This window comes from Garra rufa, chromosome 7 (genome assembly GCF_049309525.1).
Source record: "Garra rufa chromosome 7, GarRuf1.0, whole genome shotgun sequence".
NCBI classification, from domain to species: Eukaryota; Metazoa; Chordata; class Actinopteri; order Cypriniformes; family Cyprinidae; genus Garra; species Garra rufa.
In genome coordinates, this window is record NC_133367.1 from 33,218,832 (window position 1) to 33,242,400 (window position 23,569).

The 23,569-nt window shown below is 37.6% G+C and overlaps 1 protein-coding gene across 1 annotated transcript; it reads left to right on the forward strand.

Annotated features, from left to right (window-relative positions):
• Positions 1-16,232: 16,232 nt before the first annotated feature.
• LOC141338256 (uncharacterized) lies at positions 16,233-22,283 on the forward strand. Its single transcript, XM_073843802.1, has 6 exons — positions 16,233-16,306; positions 16,686-16,775; positions 18,292-18,636; positions 19,357-19,452; positions 21,182-21,319; positions 22,088-22,283. The coding sequence occupies exons 2-6, from the start codon at positions 16,733-16,735 to the stop codon at positions 22,246-22,248; spliced, it is 783 nt and encodes a 260-aa protein (XP_073699903.1). The 5' UTR covers positions 16,233-16,306; positions 16,686-16,732; the 3' UTR covers positions 22,249-22,283.
• The last annotated feature ends 1,286 nt before the right edge of the window (positions 22,284-23,569 follow it).

Here is a 23,569-nt window from a genome sequence, read left to right on the forward strand (position 1 = left end):
TATAATCATCTTTAAGCCAGCTCATAACTATCTTAAAACCAGTTCAGGACCATCTTAAACCAGCTCATAACTATCTTAAAACCAGTTCAGGACCATCTTAAACCAGCTCATAACCATATTAAACCCAGAGCAGGACCACCTTAAACCAGTTTATAATCATCTTTAAGCCAGCTCATAACTATCGTAAAACCAGTTCAGGACTATCTTAAACCAGCTCATGACCAGCTCATAACCATATTAAACCCAGAACAAGACCACCTTAAACCAGCTTATAGTCATCTTTAAGCCAGCTCATAACTATCTTAAAACCAGTTCAGGACTATCTTAAACCAGCTCATGACCAGCTCATAACCATATTAAACCCAGAGCAGGACCACCTTAAACCAGTTTATAATCATCTTTAAGCCAGCTCATAGCTATCTTAAAACCAGTTCAGGACTATCTTAAACCAGCTCATAACCATATTAAACCCAGATCAGGACCACCTTAAACCAGTTTATAATAATCTTTAAGCCAGCTCATAACTATCTTAAAACCAGTTCAGGACCATCTTAAACCAGCTCATAATCATATTAAACCCAGATCAGGACCACCTTAAACCAGTTTATAATAATCTTTAAGCCAGCTCATAACTATCTTAAAACCAGTTCAGGACCATCTTAAACCAGCTCATAACCATATTAAACACAGATCAGGACCACCTTAAACCAGTTTATAATAATCTTTAAGCCAGCTCATAACTATCTTAAAACCAGTTCAGGACTATCTTAAACCAGCTCATGACCAGCTCATAACCATATTAAACCCAGATCAGGATGACCTTAAACCAGTTTATAATCATCTTTAAGCCAGCTCACAACTATCTTAAAACCAGTTCAGGACCATCTTAAACCAGCTCATAACCATATTAAACCCAGATCAGGACCACCTTAAACCAGTTTCATAATAATCTTTAAGCCAGCTCATAACTATCTTAAAACCAGTTCAGGACTATCTTAAACTAGCTCATGACCAGCTCATAACCATATTAAACCCAGATCAGGATGACCTTAAACCAGTTTATAATCATCTTTAAGCCAGCTCATAACTATCTTAAAACCAGTTCAGGACCATCTTAAACCAGCTCATAACCATATTAAACCCAGATCAGGACCACCTTAAACCAGTTTATAATCATCTTTAAGCCAGCTCATAACTATCTTAAAACCAGTTCAGGACCATCTTAAACCAGCTCATAACCATATTAAACCCAGATCAGGACCACCTTAAACCAGTTTATAATCATCTTTAAGCCAGCTCATAACTATCTTAAAACCAGTTCAGGACCATCTTAAACCAGCTCATAACCATATTAAACCCAGATCAGGACCACCTTAAACCAGTTTCATAATAATCTTTAAGCCAGCTCATAACTATCTTAAAACCAGTTCAGGACTATCTTAAACTAGCTCATGACCAGCTCATAACCATATTAAACCCAGATCAGGATGACCTTAAACCAGTTTATAATCATCTTTAAGCCAGCTCATAACTATCTTAAAACCAGTTCAGGACCATCTTAAACCAGCTCATAACCATATTAAACCCAGATCAGGACCACCTTAAACCAGTTTATAATCATCTTTAAGCCAGCTCATAACTATCTTAAAACCAGTTCAGGACCATCTTAAACCAGCTCATAACCATATTAAACCCAGATCAGGACCACCTTAAACCAGTTTATAATCATCTTTAAGCCAGCTCATAACTATCTTAAAACCAGTTCAGGACCATCTTAAACCAGCTCATAACCATATTAAACCCAGATCAGGACCACCTTAAACCAGTTTATAATCATCTTTAAGCCAGCTCATAACTATCTTAAAACCAGTTCAGGACTATCTTAAACCAGCTCATGACCAGCTCATAACCATATTAAACCCAGATCAGGACCACCTTAGACCAGTTTATAATAATATTTAAGCCAGCTCATAACTATCTTAAAACCAGTTCAGGACCATCTTAAACCAGCTCATAACCATATTAAATCCAGATCAGGACCACCTTAAACCAGTTTATAATAATCTTTAAGCCAGCTCATAACTATCTTAAAACCAGTTCAGGACCATCTTAAACCAGCTCATAATCATATTAAACCCAGATCAGGACCACCTTAAACCAGTTTATAATCATCTTTAAGCCAGCTCATAACTATCTTAAAACCAGTTCAGGACCATCTTAAACCAGCTCATAACCATATTAAACACAGATCAGGACCACCTTAAACCAGTTTATAATCATCTTTAAGCCAGCTCATAACTATCTTAAAACCAGTTCAGGACCATCTTAAACCAGCTCATAACCATATTAAACACAGATCAGGACCACCTTAAACCAGTTTATAATAATCTTTAAGCCAGCTCATAACTATCTTAAAACCAGTTCAGGACCATCTTAAACCAGCTCATAATCATATTAAACCCAGATGAGGACCACCTTAAACCAGTTTATAATCATCTTTAAGCCAGCTCATAACTATCTTAAAACCAGTTCAGGACCATCTTAAACCAGCTCATAACCATATTAAACACAGATCAGGACCACCTTAAACCAGTTTATAATCATCTTTAAGCCAGCTCATAACTATCTTAAAACTAGTTCAGGACCATCTTAAACCAGCTCATAACCATATTAAACCCAGTTCAGGACCATCTTAAACCAGCTCATAACCATATTAAACCCAGATCAGGACCACCTTAAACCAGTTTATAATCATCTTTAAGCCAGCTCATAACTATCTTAAAACCAGTTCAGGACTATCTTAAACCAGCTCATGACCAGCTCATAACCATAATAAACCCAGATCAGGATGACCTTAAACCAGTTTATAATAATCTTTAAGCCAGCTCACAACTATCTTAAAACCAGTTCAGGACCATCTTAAACCATCTCATAACCATATTAAACCCAGATCAGGACCACCTTAAACCAGTTTATAATAATCTTTAAGCCAGCTCATAACTATCCTAAAACCAGTTCAGGACTATCTTAAACCAGCTCATGACCAGCTCATAACCATATTAAACCCAGATCAGGATGACCTTAAACCAGTTTATAATCATCTTTAAGCCAGCTCATAACTATCTTAAAACCAGTTCAGGACCATCTTAAACCAGCTTATAACCATATTAAACCCAGATCAGGACCACCTTAAAACAGTTTATAATCATCTTTAAGCCAGCTCATAACTATCTTAAAACCAGTTCAGGACCATCTTAAACCAGCTCATAACCATATTAAACACAGATCAGGACCACCTTAAACCAGTTTATAATCATCTTTAAGCCAGCTCATAACTATCTTAAAACCAGTTCAGGACTATCTTAAACCAGCTCATGACCAGCTCATAACCATATTAAACCCAGATCAGGATCACCTTAAACCAGTTTATAATAATCTTTAAGCCAGCTCATAACTATCTTAAAACCAGTTCAGGACCATCTTAAACCAGCTCATAACCATATTAAACCCAGATCAGGACCACCTTAAACCAGTTTATAATCATCTTTAAGCCAGCTCATAACTATCTTAAAACCAGTTCAGGACCATCTTAAACCAGCTCATAACCATATTAAACCCAGATCAGGACCACCTTAAACCAGTTTATAATCATCTTTAAGCCAGCTCATAACTATCTTAAAACCAGTTCAGGACCATCTTAAACCAGCTCATAACCATATTAAACCCAGATCAGGACCACCTTAAACCAGTTTATAATCATCTTTAAGCCAGCTCATAACTATCTTAAAACCAGTTCAGGACCAGCTTAAACCAGCTCATGACCAGCTCATAACCATATTAAACCCAGATCAGGACCACCTTAAACCAGTTTATAATAATCTTTAAGCCAGCTCATAACTATCTTAAAACCAGTTCAGGACCATCTTAAACCAGCTCATAACCATATTAAACCCAGATCAGGACCACCTTAAACCAGTTTATAATCATCTTTAAGCCAGCTCATAACTATCTTAAAACCAGTTCAGGACCATCTTAAACCAGCTCATAACCATATTAAACCCAGATCAGGACCACCTTAAACCAGTTTATAATCATCTTTAAGCCAGCTCATAACTATCTTAAAACCAGTTCAGGACCAGCTTAAACCAGCTCATGACCAGCTCATAACCATATTAAACCCAGATCAGGACCACCTTAAACCAGTTTATAATAATCTTTAAGCCAGCTCATAACTATCTTAAAACCAGTTCAGGACCATCTTAAACCAGCTCATATCCATATTAAACCCAGATCAGGACCACCTTAAACCAGTTTATAATCATCTTTAAGCCAGCTCATAACTATCTTAAAACCAGTTCAGGACCATCTTAAACCAGCTCATAACCATATTAAACCCAGATCAGGACCACGTTAAACCAGTTTATAATCATCTTTAAGCCAGCTCATAACTATCTTAAAACCAGTTCAGGACCATCTTAAACCAGCTCATAACCATATTAAACCCAGATCAGGACCACCTTAAACCAGTTTATAATCATCTTTAAGCCAGCTCATAACTATCTTAAAACCAGTTCAGGACCATCTTAAACCAGCTCATAACCATATTAAACCCAGATCAGGACCACCTTAAACCAGTTTATAATCATCTTTAAGCCAGCTCATAACTATCTTAAAACCAGTTCAGGACCAGCTTAAACCAGCTCATGACCAGCTCATAACCATATTAAACCCAGATCAGGACCACCTTAAACCAGTTTATAATAATCTTTAAGCCAGCTCATAACTATCTTAAAACCAGTTCAGGACCATCTTAAACCAGCTCATAACCATATTAAACCCAGATCAGGACCACCTTAAACCAGTTTATAATCATCTTTAAGCCAGCTCATAACTATCTTAAAACCAGTTCAGGACCATCTTAAACCAGCTCATAACCATATTAAACCCAGATCAGGACCACCTTAAACCAGTTTATAATCATCTTTAAGCCAGCTCATAACTATCTTAAAACCAGTTCAGGACCAGCTTAAACCAGCTCATGACCAGCTCATAACCATATTAAACCCAGATCAGGACCACCTTAAACCAGTTTATAATAATCTTTAAGCCAGCTCATAACTATCTTAAAACCAGTTCAGGACCATCTTAAACCAGCTCATATCCATATTAAACCCAGATCAGGACCACCTTAAACCAGTTTATAATCATCTTTAAGCCAGCTCATAACTATCTTAAAACCAGTTCAGGACCATCTTAAACCAGCTCATAACCATATTAAACCCAGATCAGGACCACCTTAAACCAGTTTATAATCATCTTTAAGCCAGCTCATAACTATCTTAAAACCAGTTCAGGACCAGCTTAAACCAGCTCATAACCATCTTATAACCAGCTCAGGACACCTTAAATCAGTATATTTATCTTTAAACCAGCTTAAACCAGCTCATGACCAGCTCAGGACTGTCGTGATTCCGTTATGATAATAACGTATATATGAAAAGATCTGGATGCACGCTTAAGGCCCTTTCACACGGGACGCGGCAAGCGGTAAAATCGCCGCGCGGCTGCCGCCCTCTCTTGTTGTAGAAGCGTTTTGTGCAGTTGAGGCGGTGTTGGCGACGCGGTCTGGGGGCGGACGTTGCCATAGTTACAATTGCTTAAAAGACTAAATAAAACGGAAAATTGTGTTTGTGTCATCCTGTCATTAATTATTGTCATTATTATTATTCAAACTTTTGAAAGATATAGTTTATCATAACACCACGCATAATAATGTATTGTTTGGACACTTTGTACATATTTGTATTTTTACCTGGCAAACTAACTCGTGTGCTCACCCAAAGTATGAGATTTTAGTTGATTCATACAGTTCTGGGAAATCCAGCACACTTAAAACAATCTTCTCTATTTTCAACTATCCGTTATAAGTTCAGTTAAATATTCTATGATTGGTTGTTAATAATCTGTTCACTTATTGGTTATAGCCGACGCGGCTGCCGCTGCCGCCCACAAAAAGATAAAATATTTTTATCTTTGGCGGCGCTTGCCGCGAAGCGCCGTGCCCGTGGAAGCGGCAGGATTTTGGGTGCACGAGCACCGCTTGCGCTCCGCCTCCGCGCGCTCCCATTGAAAATGAACTAGACACTCGCGACTGCCGCGTCCCGTGTGAAAGGGCCTTTAATCTGCTTAAACACGAAGCTTTTATTAACACACTCTTCCGCTGTGCAACATGAATTCTAACTCCCTATTCAGCAAGAGATACACAACCAAACGCTGACTCATTTGCATTACTAATACTGACAGGTGATACAGCCAATAAGAAAAGACAATACGTTGCCTCTAACATATGATTGGCCTATAACCAAACGTAAGAATACTACATCCCCCTTCTTTTAAAATAATACAACACAAAGTGCAAAATACTGCATAATGTATTAAAGGAGAACTCCGGTGTGATTTTGACCTAAAGTGTATTGAATCATGATACCGAGTGTAAACGTACCTTGCATATCTCATCTCGTCTTGTCCACTGCTGTCCGAAATCTGGGGTCAGTTATCCGATGCTCACAACAGGTTGTCAATGAAAGTCAATCGGGCATCGAAGGAGCCATGTAAATAAATCACTGTTTTACGCCATTTACGAGGCACAAAGTAGCTCCAGACTTCATTGGTAGACTTCCAAGGGCCCTGACATTTAAAACGAGACATTGAGAACTCAGAAAAAGCACCGGTAGTTTATTTACAAGTAGATTTATACAGACAGTAACTGCAAGAAGTTTAGCGGCCGCCGCCATCTTAAATGTAGTCACGATAAGTCGAGTGTCGAGCACGAAGGAAACTACAACCTGATACGTTGATAACCTGATGAATTCCATGGTGCTCGACACTCGACTTATCGTGACTACATTTAAGATGGCGGCGGCCGCTAAACTTCTTGCAGACCCTTGGAAGTCTACCAATGAAGTCTGGAGCTACTTTGTGCCTCGTAAATGGCGTAAAACAGTGATTTATTTACATGGCTCCTTCGATGCCCGATTGACTTTCATTGACAACCTGTTGTGAGCATCGGATAACTGACCCCAGATTTCGGACAGCAGTGGACAAGACGAGATGAGATATGCAAGGTACGTTTACACTCGGTATCATGATTCAATACACTTTAGGTCAAAATCACACCGGAGTTCTCCTTTAAGTATAGAAAGCATTCAATTTTCATGCTACATGTATATACTAATATGCCAATGAACCATGAAACTGTTGTGCAAACATGCTGTGTGTATACACATAACCATATATTATCAACTACAGATGAATGTAAACTGCATTGAACATTTGGAATGTATTGAACATTGAATTTTCTTTTGGAAGGGCAGCGATCCGCCTACACCCTTGTACAATCACAGATCCAGAATAACTCTGGGCTTTATTTGTCGTCCATATCTGGTTCTGTAAGTGTTACACATGGGCAGTCCATCAGTGTGGTCAGGTGTGTGTGCACTATCATTGTGTGGTGCGTTGCTGGTTGGTGTTGCACATAGTTCAGCAGTTTCATGCCTTACTGCTATGTCAGAATTGTCGGTCTGAGATTCTTTTGTGTCCAGGAGGTGACGTCTGTTGCGTCTGTACTCCTGTCCATCAGCAGTACGCAGATGATACGATCTCTCAGTGTTGGCTGCTCTGACGATAACAGCTGGCTTCCAGTATCCTTGCACCTGAACTCGGACTGACTGTCCTTCCTTGAGCTGAGACAAAGGTCTCGCCAATCTGTCGTAGTAGCTTTTTTGGTGTTGTTGTTTATGTAGCCTCTTTGCTTTGACATCTCTACAACTGACAACCTTTGGCAGGAGCTGCTGATTGGTATTGGGTAAGGTTGACCGCAGACGGCGACTCATTAACAGCTGAGCTGGTGACTTGAATCCATCAACAGGGCTGTTGCGATACTCCAGGAGACTAAGGTATGGGTCACTTTTGTCAGCCTTAGCCTTTTCCAGCAACATCTTTGCAGTGTGCACAGATTTCTCTGCCAACCCATTACTTTGTGGGTAGTATGGACTTGTGGTAGTATGCTTAAATTCCCATGTTCCTGCAAATGTTTCAAATTCACCAGAGCTGAACTGGGGCCCGTTGTCTGAGATGACAGCTTCTGGAATGCCGTGGCGTGCAAAAGAAGCTTTCAGTTTACTTATCACAGCAGCGGAGGTTGTACTGTGCAGCTTGTCCAGTTCAAAATACCTGCTGTAATAGTCAACTGTCACAAGATAGTCCTCGTTGTTCCAGGTGAACAAATCGGTAGCCACTACTTGCCATGGCCTATCTGGGACTTTGTGACTGATCATGGGCTCTTTGGTGTTGGAGGGGCGATACATGAGGCAGATTGAGCACTTGCTAATCATGTTCTCAATTTCTTTCCCCATCCCAGGCCAGAACATAATGTCACGGGCCCTCTGCTTGCTCTTCTCAATGCCTAGGTGACTAGCATGTACACGTGACAACATGTCTGATCGAAGGCTTGTGGGAACGACAATCTTCTCACCTTTGAAGATTATTACATGCAGGTATGAAAGCTCATCACGGTGGTTCCAGAATTCAGACACGCTCAGGGGACACTTTCTTTTCTCATCAGGCCAGCCTCTTTGAATGACTCCTTTCAGTATCTGAAACTGTGGGTCTTTTTCAGTTTGAGCTCTGATTTCCTCCAATTTTGAGTCACTGACAGGAAGGCTGCTGTACACTGTGTGTACCTGGATATCCATTCCTTCACTGAGGCTTGTATCCTGGTCAGACAACGACTTTCTGGACAATGTGTCTGCAACAGGGATGTCCTTGCCTGGTCGATGTATAATGGTGAAGTTATACTTCTGGAGTTGAAGGATCATCCTCTGAAGCCTTGGGGGAACTGATGCTAGGGGCTTCCGCATTATCGACTCAAGGGGCTTGTGGTCGCTCTCAACTATGACTTGGCGGCCGTAGATGTATTGATGGAAACGCTTACAGCCAAAGAGTATAGCAAAAAGCTCTTTCTCAATTTGAGCGTAATTTATTTCACTCTCAGAAAGGGACTTTGATGAGTACGCGATAGGTCTTCCATCTTGCATCAGTACTGCCCCGAGCCCGTACTTGGAGGCATCAACCTGTAATCTAAGCTCTTTGAGAGGGTCAAAATAGGCTAAAACTGGGCCTGGTTCACATGTGAGTAACTCTTTCATCTTATTGAAAGCTTTGTCATGTTGGACATCCCAAACAAACTCACTTGACTCCTTGAGGAGCTGTCGTAATGGTGCGTTGACATCGGAAAGGCCAGGTGCAAATTTGGAGAGGTAATTGATCATACCTAGCACTGTCTCCAGTTCTCCTTTGTCTTTAGGCGGTTCCATGTCTTGCACAGCAGCGACTTTCGCCGGGTCCGGCTTCACCCCGTCAGCTGTGAGAAGATGTCCAAAATAGCTCACCTCTGTAGCACAGATCACGCTTTTTTCTGGATTGAGCTTGACTCCTCTCTCTCTGGAACGCTCAAGCATAACATGGAGGTTTTCATCATGCTCGGCTTTGGTCTTTCCATAAATGAGAATGTCGTCGACTATTGCCATGACTCCATTCAAACCTTCATACGTTTCATCAATTTTTCGCTGGAACACATCTTGGGCTGAAATCAATCCGAAGGGGAGGCGTAAGAAACGGTAGCGCCCAAAGACTGTGTTGAAAGTGGTTAGTCTTGATGACTCCTCAGTGAGTCGAATGGCCCAATAGCCCGATCTCGCATCAAGAACGCTAAAATATCGGGCACCAGCAAGCTTGGATGTTATGTCCTCAAGAGTGGGTAATGGGTAGTGAGGCCGCTTAATGGCTTTGTTAAGGTCCCTTGGGTCCAGACACACCCTCAACTGACCTGTGCGTGGTTTTTCGGCTACAACCATGGAGTTAACCCATTCGGTCGGCTCTGTGACCTTAACGATAACACCCTGCCTCTCCATGCTCTCAAGCTCCTCTTTAAGACGGCTGCATAATGCAAGAGGAACACGTCTGGGCGGATGAACTACTGGGGTTGCATGCGGGTCTAAGTGTATGGTACACTCACCAGGAAACAGTCCGATCCCCTTGAAAACGTCCGCAAACTTCTCCAGGAGAGGCACTTCCGTCTGTGTTTCTGTAACTGACAGCACCATCTTAATGAGACCAAAGTCTATGCATCCTTTTAACCCTAGGACAGGGGGTGCATTTGTGTCGACTACATAGAATGCCATAATCATCTCAATCTCTTTGTGCTTGCATTTTAGGTTGCATTTGCCTTTTACAACTAGGCGTTCACCACCATAACCATACAGGGGGCGAGATGCTGGCTGCAGTGTGCACTGCATATCCAATTTGGTGTACTCGTACAGGGTTATGACATTAGCTGAGGATCCAGTGTCCAGCTTGAACTTGATGTCCTGCTGTTTTGGGCCTATTTTAATGTTCACAAAAGCTTGTTCTGTGTCTGAGCTCTGTCTGCCCCGTGTCACTGAGTCAATAAACAGCTCATCACACTCCTCAAACTGGTCTGAACCTTCTTGGCTTATTGCGTGGACAGCTTTCTCACAGTTAGAGCGACATACTTTTGCAAAATGGTTTAATTTACCACATATTTTGCACACCTTTCCTCTTGCAGGACAGTGAGAGCGGTCAACATGACGCTTGTTTCCACAGTAGCCGCATTCTTTGGAGTGCACTGAAGGAGTACTTCTAGGTTGGAAACTGTCGCTGTATTTCTTTCTGTATTTGGCGTTACGGTGCTTTGGAACCAAGCCTTTTGATGTGTGGCCAGAGATTGCGTGCACTGCATATTCAGCTCGTGAGATCTAGCGACGTCTATCGCTTTTTCAAGCGTTAATTCAGATCCCACGTTCAAAAGTTTTTCTCTCACTTTCGGCGAATGTTTCCCGAACACAGTACGATCTCGTATCATCTCATCACTATTTGCATAGTTACAGTCTTTGACAAGTAGACGCAGATCGGTCACAAACTGCTCGAAGGGCTCGCGCTCTCCCTGCACCTTTTCATGGAATTTATAACGTGCAAATATCACATTCGCTTTGGGTTCAACATATGCTGTGAAGCGGTCGTAATATGACTTTAGGATTTTTGCTTCGTCTGCAGACAGCGACCATGTATTAAATATATCACGGCCCTTTTCTCCGACCCAAAGGAGAAGATAACTACATTTTTCATCCTCACCCTTTTTCTTTAGGGGTCCGCTGAACATGAGCTCTGCGTGCTGTTGAAACTTTCGCCACGCTTCGGGCAAGTTAGTTGCTTCCCAATTCATATTGGCCTATAACCAAACTTAAAACCAGCTCATAACCATTTTATAATTTAAAGATGAATTTTAGGATGAATATAAGATGACTTTAAAACAGTGGCTTTGCCTTTTTTCCTCATATACTTAAAAAAAGTAGTTTAACCAAAAATGAAAATTTGATGAACGTTTACTCAGGCTATCCAAGATGTGAGTTTGTTTCTTCATCCGATTTGGAGAAATGTCCAAATCACCTGCTCACCAATGGATCCTCTGCAGTGAATGGGTGCCGTCGGCATGACAGTCCAAACAGCTGATAAAAACATTACAATAATCTACACGTAATCCACACCACTCCAGTCCATCAATTAATGTCTTATGAAGAAAAAATCTGTATGTTCGTAAGAAACAAATAATCAAGGTATATACCTTTAAACTGTAGATAAATCTATAATCCATAATAATGCTTCCTAACGCTTGAAAAAGTCCACTGTCTGTTAACCATATCAAAATCTCCCAAAACATTTGTTTAAAACTGTTTTAGACTGTTTTCACTTGTAAACAGAGTTTGATCTGTGCATATTCAAATGAGACGACTTTTTCACAGAGAAAGCATATAAATGGCAGATTAGTTTCTCGTTTCAAACAGCTTTTGTCTTCACAAGATGTTAATTGATGGACTGGAGTTGTCTTGATAATAGTGGTGTTTGTAGTGATGTATAGCTATTTTCTGTAAATGTGTAAGAGTTCCGATTCAGTAGCCAATATAGGTAACTAGAATAACAAGTGCAGTAAACAGTAAAACTATTTGCGTACAAACAAATGTCCATGATTACAGTAAGTTAAAATATGATAAACACCAGTTTGTGATAACAATCCAACATAACAAGCCGTTTTGTAAAGCTGAAAATAACTGGAAGTGGATGAAACCAGAAGCCTCGCACATTCAAGTTACAAATGGCCGCTACTGTTCTTATGTAAAAAATAAGGTGATAGGGTAGTGAAGTTCAAGTAAACTCTTCTACAGGAAGACAGCATCAGAAGCTATTAATATAACAACTACATATATGCACTGACCACACAGGAACCCATCAAGGTACTTCAAAGTGCTTTAACTATCACGAGTGAATGAGAAAGCTTAAGGTGTTCTCATTTAAAGACTCCAGGTGCGGTTTTTGTTTGGTGCAGTTTGATAGATGAATTAACCATTTACAGTAACTTAATTTTTGTCTTCTTGTCTGACTTTTGTTTCATTTCGTCTCAGGGTGATTTACAGTACTATTCAGAACTGTGCCAAACTTGGACATGGATCAACTGTACAGTACAGTATTTCTTCTTTCTTTCTACCTAGTTACAGGTAAGTGAGATTTATGCTTTTTTAAAAACATACATTGTTTGATAAGAAAATGTAATAATGTATGTGTGGAAAGTGAAATATTTCAGGGCTAGTTTTATCTACGCAACAAAAAAGTCAACAAAAAGTTTTTCTAGCAGTGGTTTTATATGCTAGTTTTACCTACCTGGTCTCATGACAATAACGTACCTGGGGTCACTTTTTCACAAGATGCAAACGTACCAATAAGTACATATCACTGCAGTTTCCCAAAAAACACTAGAGGCAGCAAAAGAGTTTGATAAAGCAAACTTTTGGCATAATTACTTGAAGAATATTATATTATGACTTAAAAATAACATTCAAAAACATAATGTGCTGGAAGATTTCAAAATTGATGCTTTTGAATGTTAGTCTTTATGTCTAATCTTTATGTAATATCCTAATGATTTTTGGCATAAAACAAAAAACAATCATTTTTACCCATACAATGTATTTTTGCCTATTGCTACAAATATACTCTCTGCTACTTAAGACTGGTTTTGTGGTCCAGGGTCACATTTATCTATTGTTTGTACTAAACTATCTTTATTTTATTTTATTTACATAGCAGGAGCTTTCAGTAGTGCCCTTGAAGACAAAGAACTGAATGTCCATTTGGAACCAACGTACGTTGAAGTTTGTGAAGGAGATTCAGTCACAATCACTTGCACTTTTCAGCCGAGTGGAAAATACAAAGTTCAATGGCTCTATAGCCAGACACCAATTTTAGACTATAGATCAGCTTACAAGATACCTGAAGGACAGCATTTTTCAAAAGAGAAAAATAAAAATTGGTCAACACTTAACAATTCTTTTATCAAAACCAATGAGAGCGGATGGTACTTCTGCGAGGTTACACAAGACATCCCAATTCTAACAAAAATGCGCAGTAATGGGACACAAGTTCTGGTAACCAGCACATGTGAGATCACAGCCTGCATAAACCCAAAAGACAACTTATAGTCTATCAGTCAATGGTGGTTAAAGCACAGGGTTCACATTTGTCAACACATTTATTTAATGATCAGAGTGGTTTTATTTTTTATACTGTGTGATATTTTTTTTTATTTGCATTAAAGTCTGCTTTTGTTGTATACAATGCATGTTTGCAAATAAAATTTTTCAGTAAACAACCGCAATACACTCCCCCTTGCATTCTTTATATATATATATATATATATATACAGTCAAGCCTGAAACTATTCATACCCCTGGCAAATTCTGACTTAAAGTTACTTTTATTCAACCAGAAAAAAAATTTTTTGATTAGAAATGACATAGACGTCTCCCAGAAATTGTACAAGAGGCATCCCAGTAGGCACACAACGTCATAAGACCTTAATATTAGGTTAGTTTTAAGTTGTGACGTCAGGTGACCAAAATTCAATGTCTAGCCAATAACAACATCAAAAAAACGTTGATATTTGGCTGATTTTAGGTTGTGTTGGAAAGTGACCAAAATCCAACGTCTGATAGACGTCATAGTGGTTGGGGTACAACGTCAATTTGACATCATGTTGACGTCCTGTGCCTGCTGGGATCATTGTGGAAAAAATTATTACTCATCTTTTATTTACATTTGAACAAAAAGTGGCAAGTCCAAAATTATTCATACCCTTCTCAATAATTAATAAAAAAGCCTTTATTGGCTATTACAGCAATCAAATGCTTCCTATAATTGCTGACCAGCTTTTTGCATGCCTCCACTGGTATTTTTGCACATTCATCTTTAGCGATGAGCTCCAACTCTTTCAGGTTGGAGGGTCTCCTTGCCATCACCCTGATCTTTAGCTCCCTCCACAGATTCTCAATTGGATTTAAATCAGGACTGCTGACATTTTTGTCTGCTAACCATTTCTTCACCACTTTTGCTGTGTGTTTTGGGTCATTGTCGTGCTGAAATGTCCACTGGTGCCCAAGGCCAAGTTTCTCTGCAGACTGCCTGATGTTGTTGTTGAGAATTTTGATGTTTTGCTCCTTTTTCATGGTGCCGTTTACTGTGATTAGGTTCCCTGGTCCACCGGCTGAAAAACACCCCCAAAACATTAGGTTCCCACCACCATGTTTGACAGTGGAGATGGTGTTCTTAGGGTTGAAGGCTTCTCCTTTTTTACGCCAAATGAAGGCTACATCATTGTGGCCAAACAATTCAATATTTGTTTCATCTGACCATAAAACAAGACCAGAAGTTTTCCTCTTTGTCCAGAAGAGCATTTACAAAGGCCAAACAGGCTTTTGTGTGCCTTATCTGGAGAAGTGGTGTCCTCCTTGGTCTGCGTCCGTGGAACCCAGTGGTGTGCAGTGTCCTCCTGGCCAGCTCAGGTGTCACTTTTGGCTTCTGACCACGTCCTCTGAGATTTTTCACAGTGCGGAACGTCTTGTATTTTTTAATAATACTTTGCACTGTAGCCACTGGAACTTCAAAACATTTAGATATGGTCTTATAGCCCTTTCCTGACTTGTGAGCAGTCACAATGCGCAGCCGCAGGTCCTCAGTGAGCTCCTTTGTCTTAGCCATGACTGTCCACAAACCAACAGCAGAGAGCTTCTGTTTTTCACCTGTTGAGTTAATTAAAACAGCTGTTCCCAATGAATCAGGGTAATTAGGATGCTTTAGAACAGCTTGGACTATTTGGAATGGTATAGAACTTTGGATTTTCCCATAGACTGTGACAGTTTGCAAAGGGTATGAATAATTTTGGACATGCCACTTTTTGTTCAAATGTAAATAAAAGATGAGTAATATTTTTTTTTTCACAATGATGCCTCTCGTACATCGTCTTATTATCTTTTGGGAGAAGCCTGTATCATTTCCAGTCAAGCTGGTTGAATAAAAGTAACTTTAGTAAGTCAGAATTTGCGAGGGGTATGAATAATTTCAGGCTTGACTGTAATATACAGATTATGCAATACAAACACATGTAAAAAGTTTGATCTGTAAAAAAAAAAAGTGCCAGCATTACATTTTCTGTTTCAGTTTGATGTTTAGTACGACTTTTAAACAGTGGTTTAGGCTTGCCTTTAGGTTTAATATCGAAACCACATCCAACCTTCGTCACAGTTCTCAGCAAGTCATGTATGAGATGTCAAAACAAAACTCCATCAAATGTACAGGGTCCAAAAATTACTTTTGTTACACGTATGTCACTTAAAAATGTCCTTGCATTAGATATAAAATTTCAAGACAATTTCTAAATATTACTGCAGATACAATATATCAATACGAAATATCATTGTGTCATTTATTTGAACTAAATTCTAAATGAAATATTTCCACAAAATATGTTTGATAAGTTTCAAAGTAAACAGAACTGACTTAAAATATTTACTAAAATGGTTCAGAAAAGTGACATTGATTTCGAGAAATGCTTGTGCAGATGCTACTTTGCTATCTAACTAAGGTAATGAAATATACACAACTGTGAATTAGTGATCCAAAAGTGTTCAAATACATTTTGGGGCCATTATTTTGGGCAGCGCTATTACTGCGTGTGAACAGAAAGTGTCTGTGGTGTTTTCCTGATACGTCTGATGTCAGTCGATTCTTTTGTGGTACTTATTCTCATTTCATGTTCATGTCGCTGACCTGCTTTCACGCCTGTAAAAGTGTGAGCATTACTTCAAAGCAACTAACATTTTCACCCACCACTTTAAGAGCGGTAAGCGTACTGTTGACAATTATTTTAAAACCATTACTTTTCCAGTTACAGATCTTTTATGTCATATAATCCTTTATGTTTTCTTGTTCATTATAGATTTCCATCTGTGAAAATGTTTGATTGAATAACATCTAGTAGACTTAAACCTCTACAGGAAGACAACATATAATTCTTTTCACAAGCTGTCAATAGTCTGCTCTAAAACATATTCATATATGCATGACCACACAGGAACCCGTCTAGATAGTTCTGCCTGACTTCAAGACTTTAACCACTACCACGAGCGAGCGAGGAAGCTTTACGCGTCCTCATTTAAAGACTCCAGGTGCTGTTTTTGTTGACGTTGGATGTGTAATTAGTCTTTTTTTTTCTTGTTTAGACTGTTTGGCTCTGAGTGGGGTTTATTACTCAAGACCCAACTTAGGCATGGATCCACTGTGCAGTATAATTGTTGTTCTTTTACTCACAGGTAAGTGAAATCCATGCCGTTTGAAAAGCATTGTTTGTTAAGAACGGTGTTTAGATTAAATCTACCTCAAAGAAACAGTCTAATATTTTGGAAAGGACAGTTTTTGATACTTCATGACTAAAGTATGCCCTTAGCTAAACCGAAAAAGTTCAACTTAAAAAAAAAAGTTAAATCAGCTTAAAACTACAAGTCATTTTAACTTAAGTTGATTTAACTTAAAATTTTAAGGCAGCCGCTAAACTTAAGTTTTTAAGTTGAAACTGGTGAAAACTTTTTACAGTGTAGGATTTTTCTAAGTAAAAACTTAGTTTTGTGTCAAAGTTAATGACACAAATGTGTGTTTCGCTTAGCAGTGGTATTGTATGTTAGTTTTAGACATCAAGTCAAGTCAAGTCACCTTTATTAATATAGCGCTTTTAACAATACAGATTGTGTCAAAGCAGATTTACAGTATTAAATAGGAAAACAGTGTGTCAATAATGCAAAAGGACATTAAAAACTCAAATTTCAAACTTAACTTTTTGTTTTTTTTAAATCTCTTACAAAATTGGTCTTCACATTTTTGCCGTTTCATGAAACCGTTTTGTGCTTCACAACAGTTTTACTGTTTAAGTTTTGTTGAGAAGCTGTTAAATGGTTTTTACCATGTAATTTAATGGTAAATGGCCCACTTAAAAAAAAAAAAAAAAAAAAAAAAAGATTTATTATATTTGACTAAGAAACTAACTTAAAAATAAACCTACCCTGGAAAACATTCACTGGACTAAAAAAGACAATTAGCCCTGATCTGCCTTATAATATCTTGTAAAACTTGTTTGTTGATTTATTTGTATTTAAAATATCTTAGTTACATATGGACAAGTGGTAGTTGTAGTTGTGGTGCAATTATGGACAAACTATGATAAACGTACAAATAAATTCATTGGTTGACAGACCCAGCGTAGCTTAATTTAGGTGTGTATTGAATAATTGAAGTTATTAGATATTTAGCGTTTATATTTTTTTGTGTATCACGTAACGTTAAAAACTTCTTTCTATTCACAAGGTCAGTATTCTAATCAGATGTGACCCTGGACTACAAAATCAGTCATATGGGTAATTTTTTGAGAAAGCTGAATGAGCTTTCCACTGCTGTAGGGTTAGTTAGGACAGGACAAAATTTGTCCGAGATACAACTATTTGAAAATCAAGAATCTGAGGGTGCAAAAAAATCAAAATATTGAGAAAATCTGAGAAAATCTTGAGAAAATGAAGTACTAGCAATGCATATATCTAGTTTGATATATTTACGGTAGGAAATTTACAAAATATCTTTATGGAACATGATCTTAATTGAATATCCTAATGATTCTTGGCATAAAAGAAAAATCGATAATTTTGTCCCACTGCTACAAATATACCTGTGCTACTTAAGATACTTAAGTTTTGTGGTCCAGGGTCACAAATATAGATTGTTTGTACCTAGCACCATACAATAAGCTTTCTAACTAATCTTTATTTTATTTTCCTTACATAGCTGGAGCTTTCAGTAGTGCCCTTGAAGACAAAGAACTGAACGTTCATTTGGAACCAACATACATTAAAGTTTGTGAAGGAGCCTCAGTCACAATCAACTGCACTTTTCAGCCAAGTGGAAATTACAAAGTTCAATGGCTCTATAGCCAGACACCTATTTTAGACGGTAGATCAGCTTACAAGATACCTGAAGGACAGCATTTTTTTAAAGTGATAAATAAAGATTGGTCAACACTCAACATTAATTTTATCAAAACCAATGAGAGCGGATGGTACTTCTGCGAGGTAATACAAGACATCCCAATTCTAATAAAAACGTGCAGTAATGGGACACAAGTTATAGTCGGTAAGTAAAGGGACGCTGCAGTCTAAGGTCATTATATGTGTGTTTGTGTTTATATCCAACACAGCAAGTTTCTAAACTATTCCTACACTCTTAAAAATAAAGGTGCTTCATGATGCCATAGAATAACTTTTTCGTCTAAATGGTTCCATAAAGAACCTTTAACATCTGAAGAAGCTTTCTTTTTCACAAAAAGTTCTTTGTGGTGAAAAAAGGTTCTTCCGATTATAAAAAAGGTAAGAAAGAGATGTTTTTTTTAAAGAACCTTTGACTGAATGGTTCTTTGTGGAACCAAAATTGGTTCTTCTATGGCATCACTGTGAAGAACATTTATTTTTAAGAGTATAGATTACTAAACAAACAACTAAATCATGTGAACTCTCCAGCTGAGAACTCTTAGTAAACTCAATGTAGAAATATTTCATAAGTGGTTTCAGACTGTTACATGGCATTATACTGCACCGAATCACCTTATTAATACAAACATCTTCTATAAAAATAAACTGCTTCATGACAACTACTTCACAAACACTACTTATTATGTTGCATTCTGGCTTTTAATCAGATTTGCCGCTTGTAGAGAAATAAAGAACAGAATCCACATTCCAGTGTAAACGGAAAATAACTGCTCAAGTTTAGAATCCTTAATTAAAATTGAATCAATCTAAAAGCAGATTGTGTCACTCTTGTAACAATCACAATTGTTTTTGTTTTTCCTTATAGATGCCACCAGCATCAGCACCAGCACCACAGCCACAGTATCTCAGAATGAGACAGAAAATCTGACTACAGATTCACCTACATCTTGCATGAACAATGGTAAATTTTTAAAATTCTGCTTTTTACACTGATTTATTCTTAAAATACTCTGTTTTCAACCCTGACAACACACATACATCACAGAGACATCTGTTTTTCGTCTGCATTTACATTAGCAAGACGTATTTTGTAGAGTGTTTGCTTACGTCTATAGGACGTTTATCAGATGTCAAATAGACGTCTATTGAACGTCTTTAAGATGTTTATGATTTTAGAATGTATGTAAAACGAACATCTTACACTCTTAAAAATAAAGGTGCTTCAAAAAGTTCTTCACAGCGATGCCATAGAAGAACCATTTTTGGCTCCACAAAGAACCATTCAGTCAAAGGTCAAAGAACCACCTTTTTATAATCTGAATAAGCTTCTTTTGCCACAAAGAACCTTTTGTGAAATAGAAAGGTTCTTCAGATGTTATAGGTTCTTGATGGAACAGTTTAGGAAAAAAATGGCTCTTCTATACAGACATCTTGCAGATGTACGCGTGCTATCTGGGATGCATTGTGTACATAAATGTACATTTTGGTCACGTGTGTGTATGGTCACAAGTACAGTAATCACATACACCTATATGGTTTTAATTAAAGTGGTCAGTTTATGGTTTTGTCTCGATTATCAGTAAACTTGTATTTACACAAAAGTCTTAATATACATAAAGTGTAATATTGCTACTAAAATTCAAAATGACATTGTTACAGTGAGTCCACTGGATCAAATGAACAATACATTTATTTAATTATTTATTCATCTTTGTTAATGTTAATAAAAATTACCGTTGTTCACTGTTGCGATGGCGATGCCATAGAAGAACCATTTTTGGATCCACAAAGAACCATTTAGTCAAAGGTTCTTTAAAGAACCATTTCTTGCTTACCTTTTTATAATCTGAAGATTATTTGCCACAAAGAACCTTTTGTGAAACAGAAAGGTTCTTCAGATCTTAAAGGTTCTTTAAGAAACCATTTAGACAAAAAGGTTCTTCTATGGCATCGTGAAGCACCTTTATTTTTAAGAGTGTAGTTCGTGTTAGTTCGCAGTGCAGTTACTTAGTTATGTTAACAAACACAACTTGTGAATTTAATAATACATTAGTAAATGCTGGAATTAACTAAGACTAATAAATGCTGTCAAAGTATTATGTTAAGTACTGAACCTTATCGTAAAGTGCAACCGAAATAAGACATAACACTGAATCTAAAATATTTCATTCGTAAAGTGCTCCCGAAATAAAACATAACACTGATTCTAAAATATTTCATGGCTATTATATGTAATATGTTTTTGCTTTACATTATTTAAATGCTTTTTTTAACATCCAGGTTTAAATTCAGTTTTGAATCCGAGACTTTTAATCTTTTAGACTCTACTTCACAAATGAAAATACAATGCATTTTTTTTATAACATACATCTAGCGTTATTACACTGTAAAGAGTTTTCACCAGATGCAACTTGAGAAACCTAAGTTCAGCAACTGCCTTACGATTTTAAGTTAAATCAGCTTACATCTGAAAACTAATGACTTAAAGTCATTTTAACTTATTACAATAAAAATGAGTTGATATAACTTGTGAGTTTAAATGACTTAAGTTGATTTAACTTAAAATCTTAAGGCAGCTGCAAAACTTAAGTTTTTAACTGGTGAAAACTTTTTTTTACATTGTACTGCAATAGAAGGAGCCACATATCTGAAAGAATGATCCAGTAATGTGCTTTTTTTGTGTGTTACAGCCACAACAATCCCCACAACAATTTCCCCACCACTGTCCAGCTTTGATCAATGGTGGATATGGTTAGCATTGGCAGTTGGATGCGTAGTACTTGTAGTGTCAATTGTTTGCATATTTATCTTGACTCGAAAACAAGAAGGTACGTGTGCAACAACTCATTTTGCATTTAAAAAAAAATCCATCTCCAAATATACTAATTTATTGAACAAAAACAATGTTAACTTAACTTTGATCAAAGTTAACATTAGGAAGCTAAAGTTCATTGTCTGTCCTACAAAAAAAAATGGTGTAGAAATAGATTTCACTCAGAAATTGCTAGTAAATTTGACAACTAATTAAAAAGAAACGGCAAGCAACACGTTGGGTAATACATTCAATTTCATAAGAAGAAGAGAGTAATTTTCTGTAAAATGTGCTCCAATAATCTTTGTTTTTATGTTACAACTTCAAAAAATATTTTACAGTGTACTTTCATGATTGATATGACATAAGCATCGTAATGCATAATACACATAATGCAGATTTTTTTGTGCTGTTTTAATGCTAAAGCCTTGTGGTTATGAATGTTACAGCCTATAGGCTAACTATAATCACAGAAAAATCACACAGACCCTCATGCGAGACCCCACTAAGAAACAATGCATCCTCGGGAGTCTTTGTACAAGGTCAGACATTTCCTGGGTCGCAAACTGAGCGCTGAATGAGTGTGGGTGGTATGTGGTTAAGCGCTATGAGAGTGAGCTCCACTTGATGACGATTAAACTGCCTCTCATTGTCTGTGGTTAGACTCAAGCAGTTAGATGCAACGTGCACAGCAAAACCGTTTTCCTCTAGACCCTCAGCTTGGCCTGTACTTTGCAATGTTAATCATTTGAAGTAACTCTACAGTAACGTTCTGTGTTTCCAGACATCATTTACGAGAACACCAAACCAGTGGAATCGAGCTGCTGGAGGCAAAACCGGACTAAGAAGGACATCTGCGACCTGGCCGCATCCAAAAAAACTGACACCATTAAACCGCTGAGGAAGTACGACACTCTTTCAAGCAACAGAATCCGCAGGCCATAAGTCCTCTGAAAACACACTTACTGTATACAAACGTATTTAATTTGTAATGTAGCATTTCCCGATATATATGAAAATTGTAAATATAAAGCTGATTTTTTTTAATGTTTCTTGGTTTAATGGCAGACATCACAGATGCCTTCAGTAAACTTCAGAAGGTGATACATGAGAAAACTAGATTTTTTCCTTTAATCACTTTCAGTTGTATCATACCGAAACATTCTGTGGTTACAAATAAACGTGAAAACCATCCAAAAGCAAAATCTGTCACACTTTTTTCCGCTCACAATTAATAACACATATTACTACTATTGTGACAAAGTCACCCTATAATGATGGTATTTCAGAACCAACAACAAAGATTAGTCGCCCGTGATTAGATAACAAACCACGTACTGTGACAGCAGCGAATGAGGAAAGAAAATAAGGAATTGAGGTGTTTCATATTTATGAATCATTAATTCTTATGTACTCACCAAAGGAACTGAGAATTTTCTTTGAATGCCTGTTTCTGCATAACTCATGTCAGTTATTTTCTTTAATCAGGTCAGACGCTATTTTAACGCGGATGAAAATGAAGCTGTACACGTACTGCATAATGATAATTTCATAACTTATTACTTTAAACATTGCTTTTTGTCGACTATTATGGTGTTTTTGAACGATGATGTAGTTAAACAACAGTACAATCCATGAATACACTGCACTTCTATCCCTCACAGCCTCGTTTCATTCCAGTCAAAAAAGAAATGATTGACTACTGAGAGTGAGAAGTGCGCTTTAAGAAAGTTTATTTTCTGACAGCTCAATGTAAAATATTGCCAGGATTTGCACTCTTTTTTTCCTCCATATTGCTAGTTTTTATTTGGAAATTGTTAAAAGTATTCATTCATTTATCATTTACATTTATTATGTATTATATATATTTTTTATCGTTTTTTTGTTTGTTATTTTGCACTAATATTCTTCAGTTTCTATCTTCTGTGGTATTCAATTTTATCAAGGATGGATCATCTTCTGTACCCTGACTGGTAGTCGTTTCATCGCTTAGCTGCTTATTTGCAAATATGTGACCCTGGACCACAAAACCAGTCATAAGGTTAAATTTTACAAAACTGAGATGTATACATCATTTGAAAGCTCAATAAATAAGCTTTCTGTTGATGTATGGTTTGTTAGGATAGGACAATATTTGGCCGAGATACATCTATATGAAAATTTGCAATCTGAGGGTGCAAAAAAATCAAAATACTGAGAAAATCACCTTTAAAGTTGTCCAAATTAGGTTCGTAACAATGCATATTACTAATCAAAAATTACATTT

Excerpts from the sequence above, each read along its gene's own strand:
- LOC141338256 (XM_073843802.1), top strand. The coding sequence starts at position 16,733 with ATGGATCCACTGTGCAGTATAATTGTTGTTCTTTTACTCACAG. Across the intron at positions 16,776-18,291 it reads TGTTGTTCTTTTACTCACAG|CTGGAGCTTTCAGTAGTGCC; the intron begins GTAAGTGAAATC and ends TTCCTTACATAG. Across the intron at positions 21,320-22,087 it reads CTTGACTCGAAAACAAGAAG|ACATCATTTACGAGAACACC; the intron begins GTACGTGTGCAA and ends CTGTGTTTCCAG.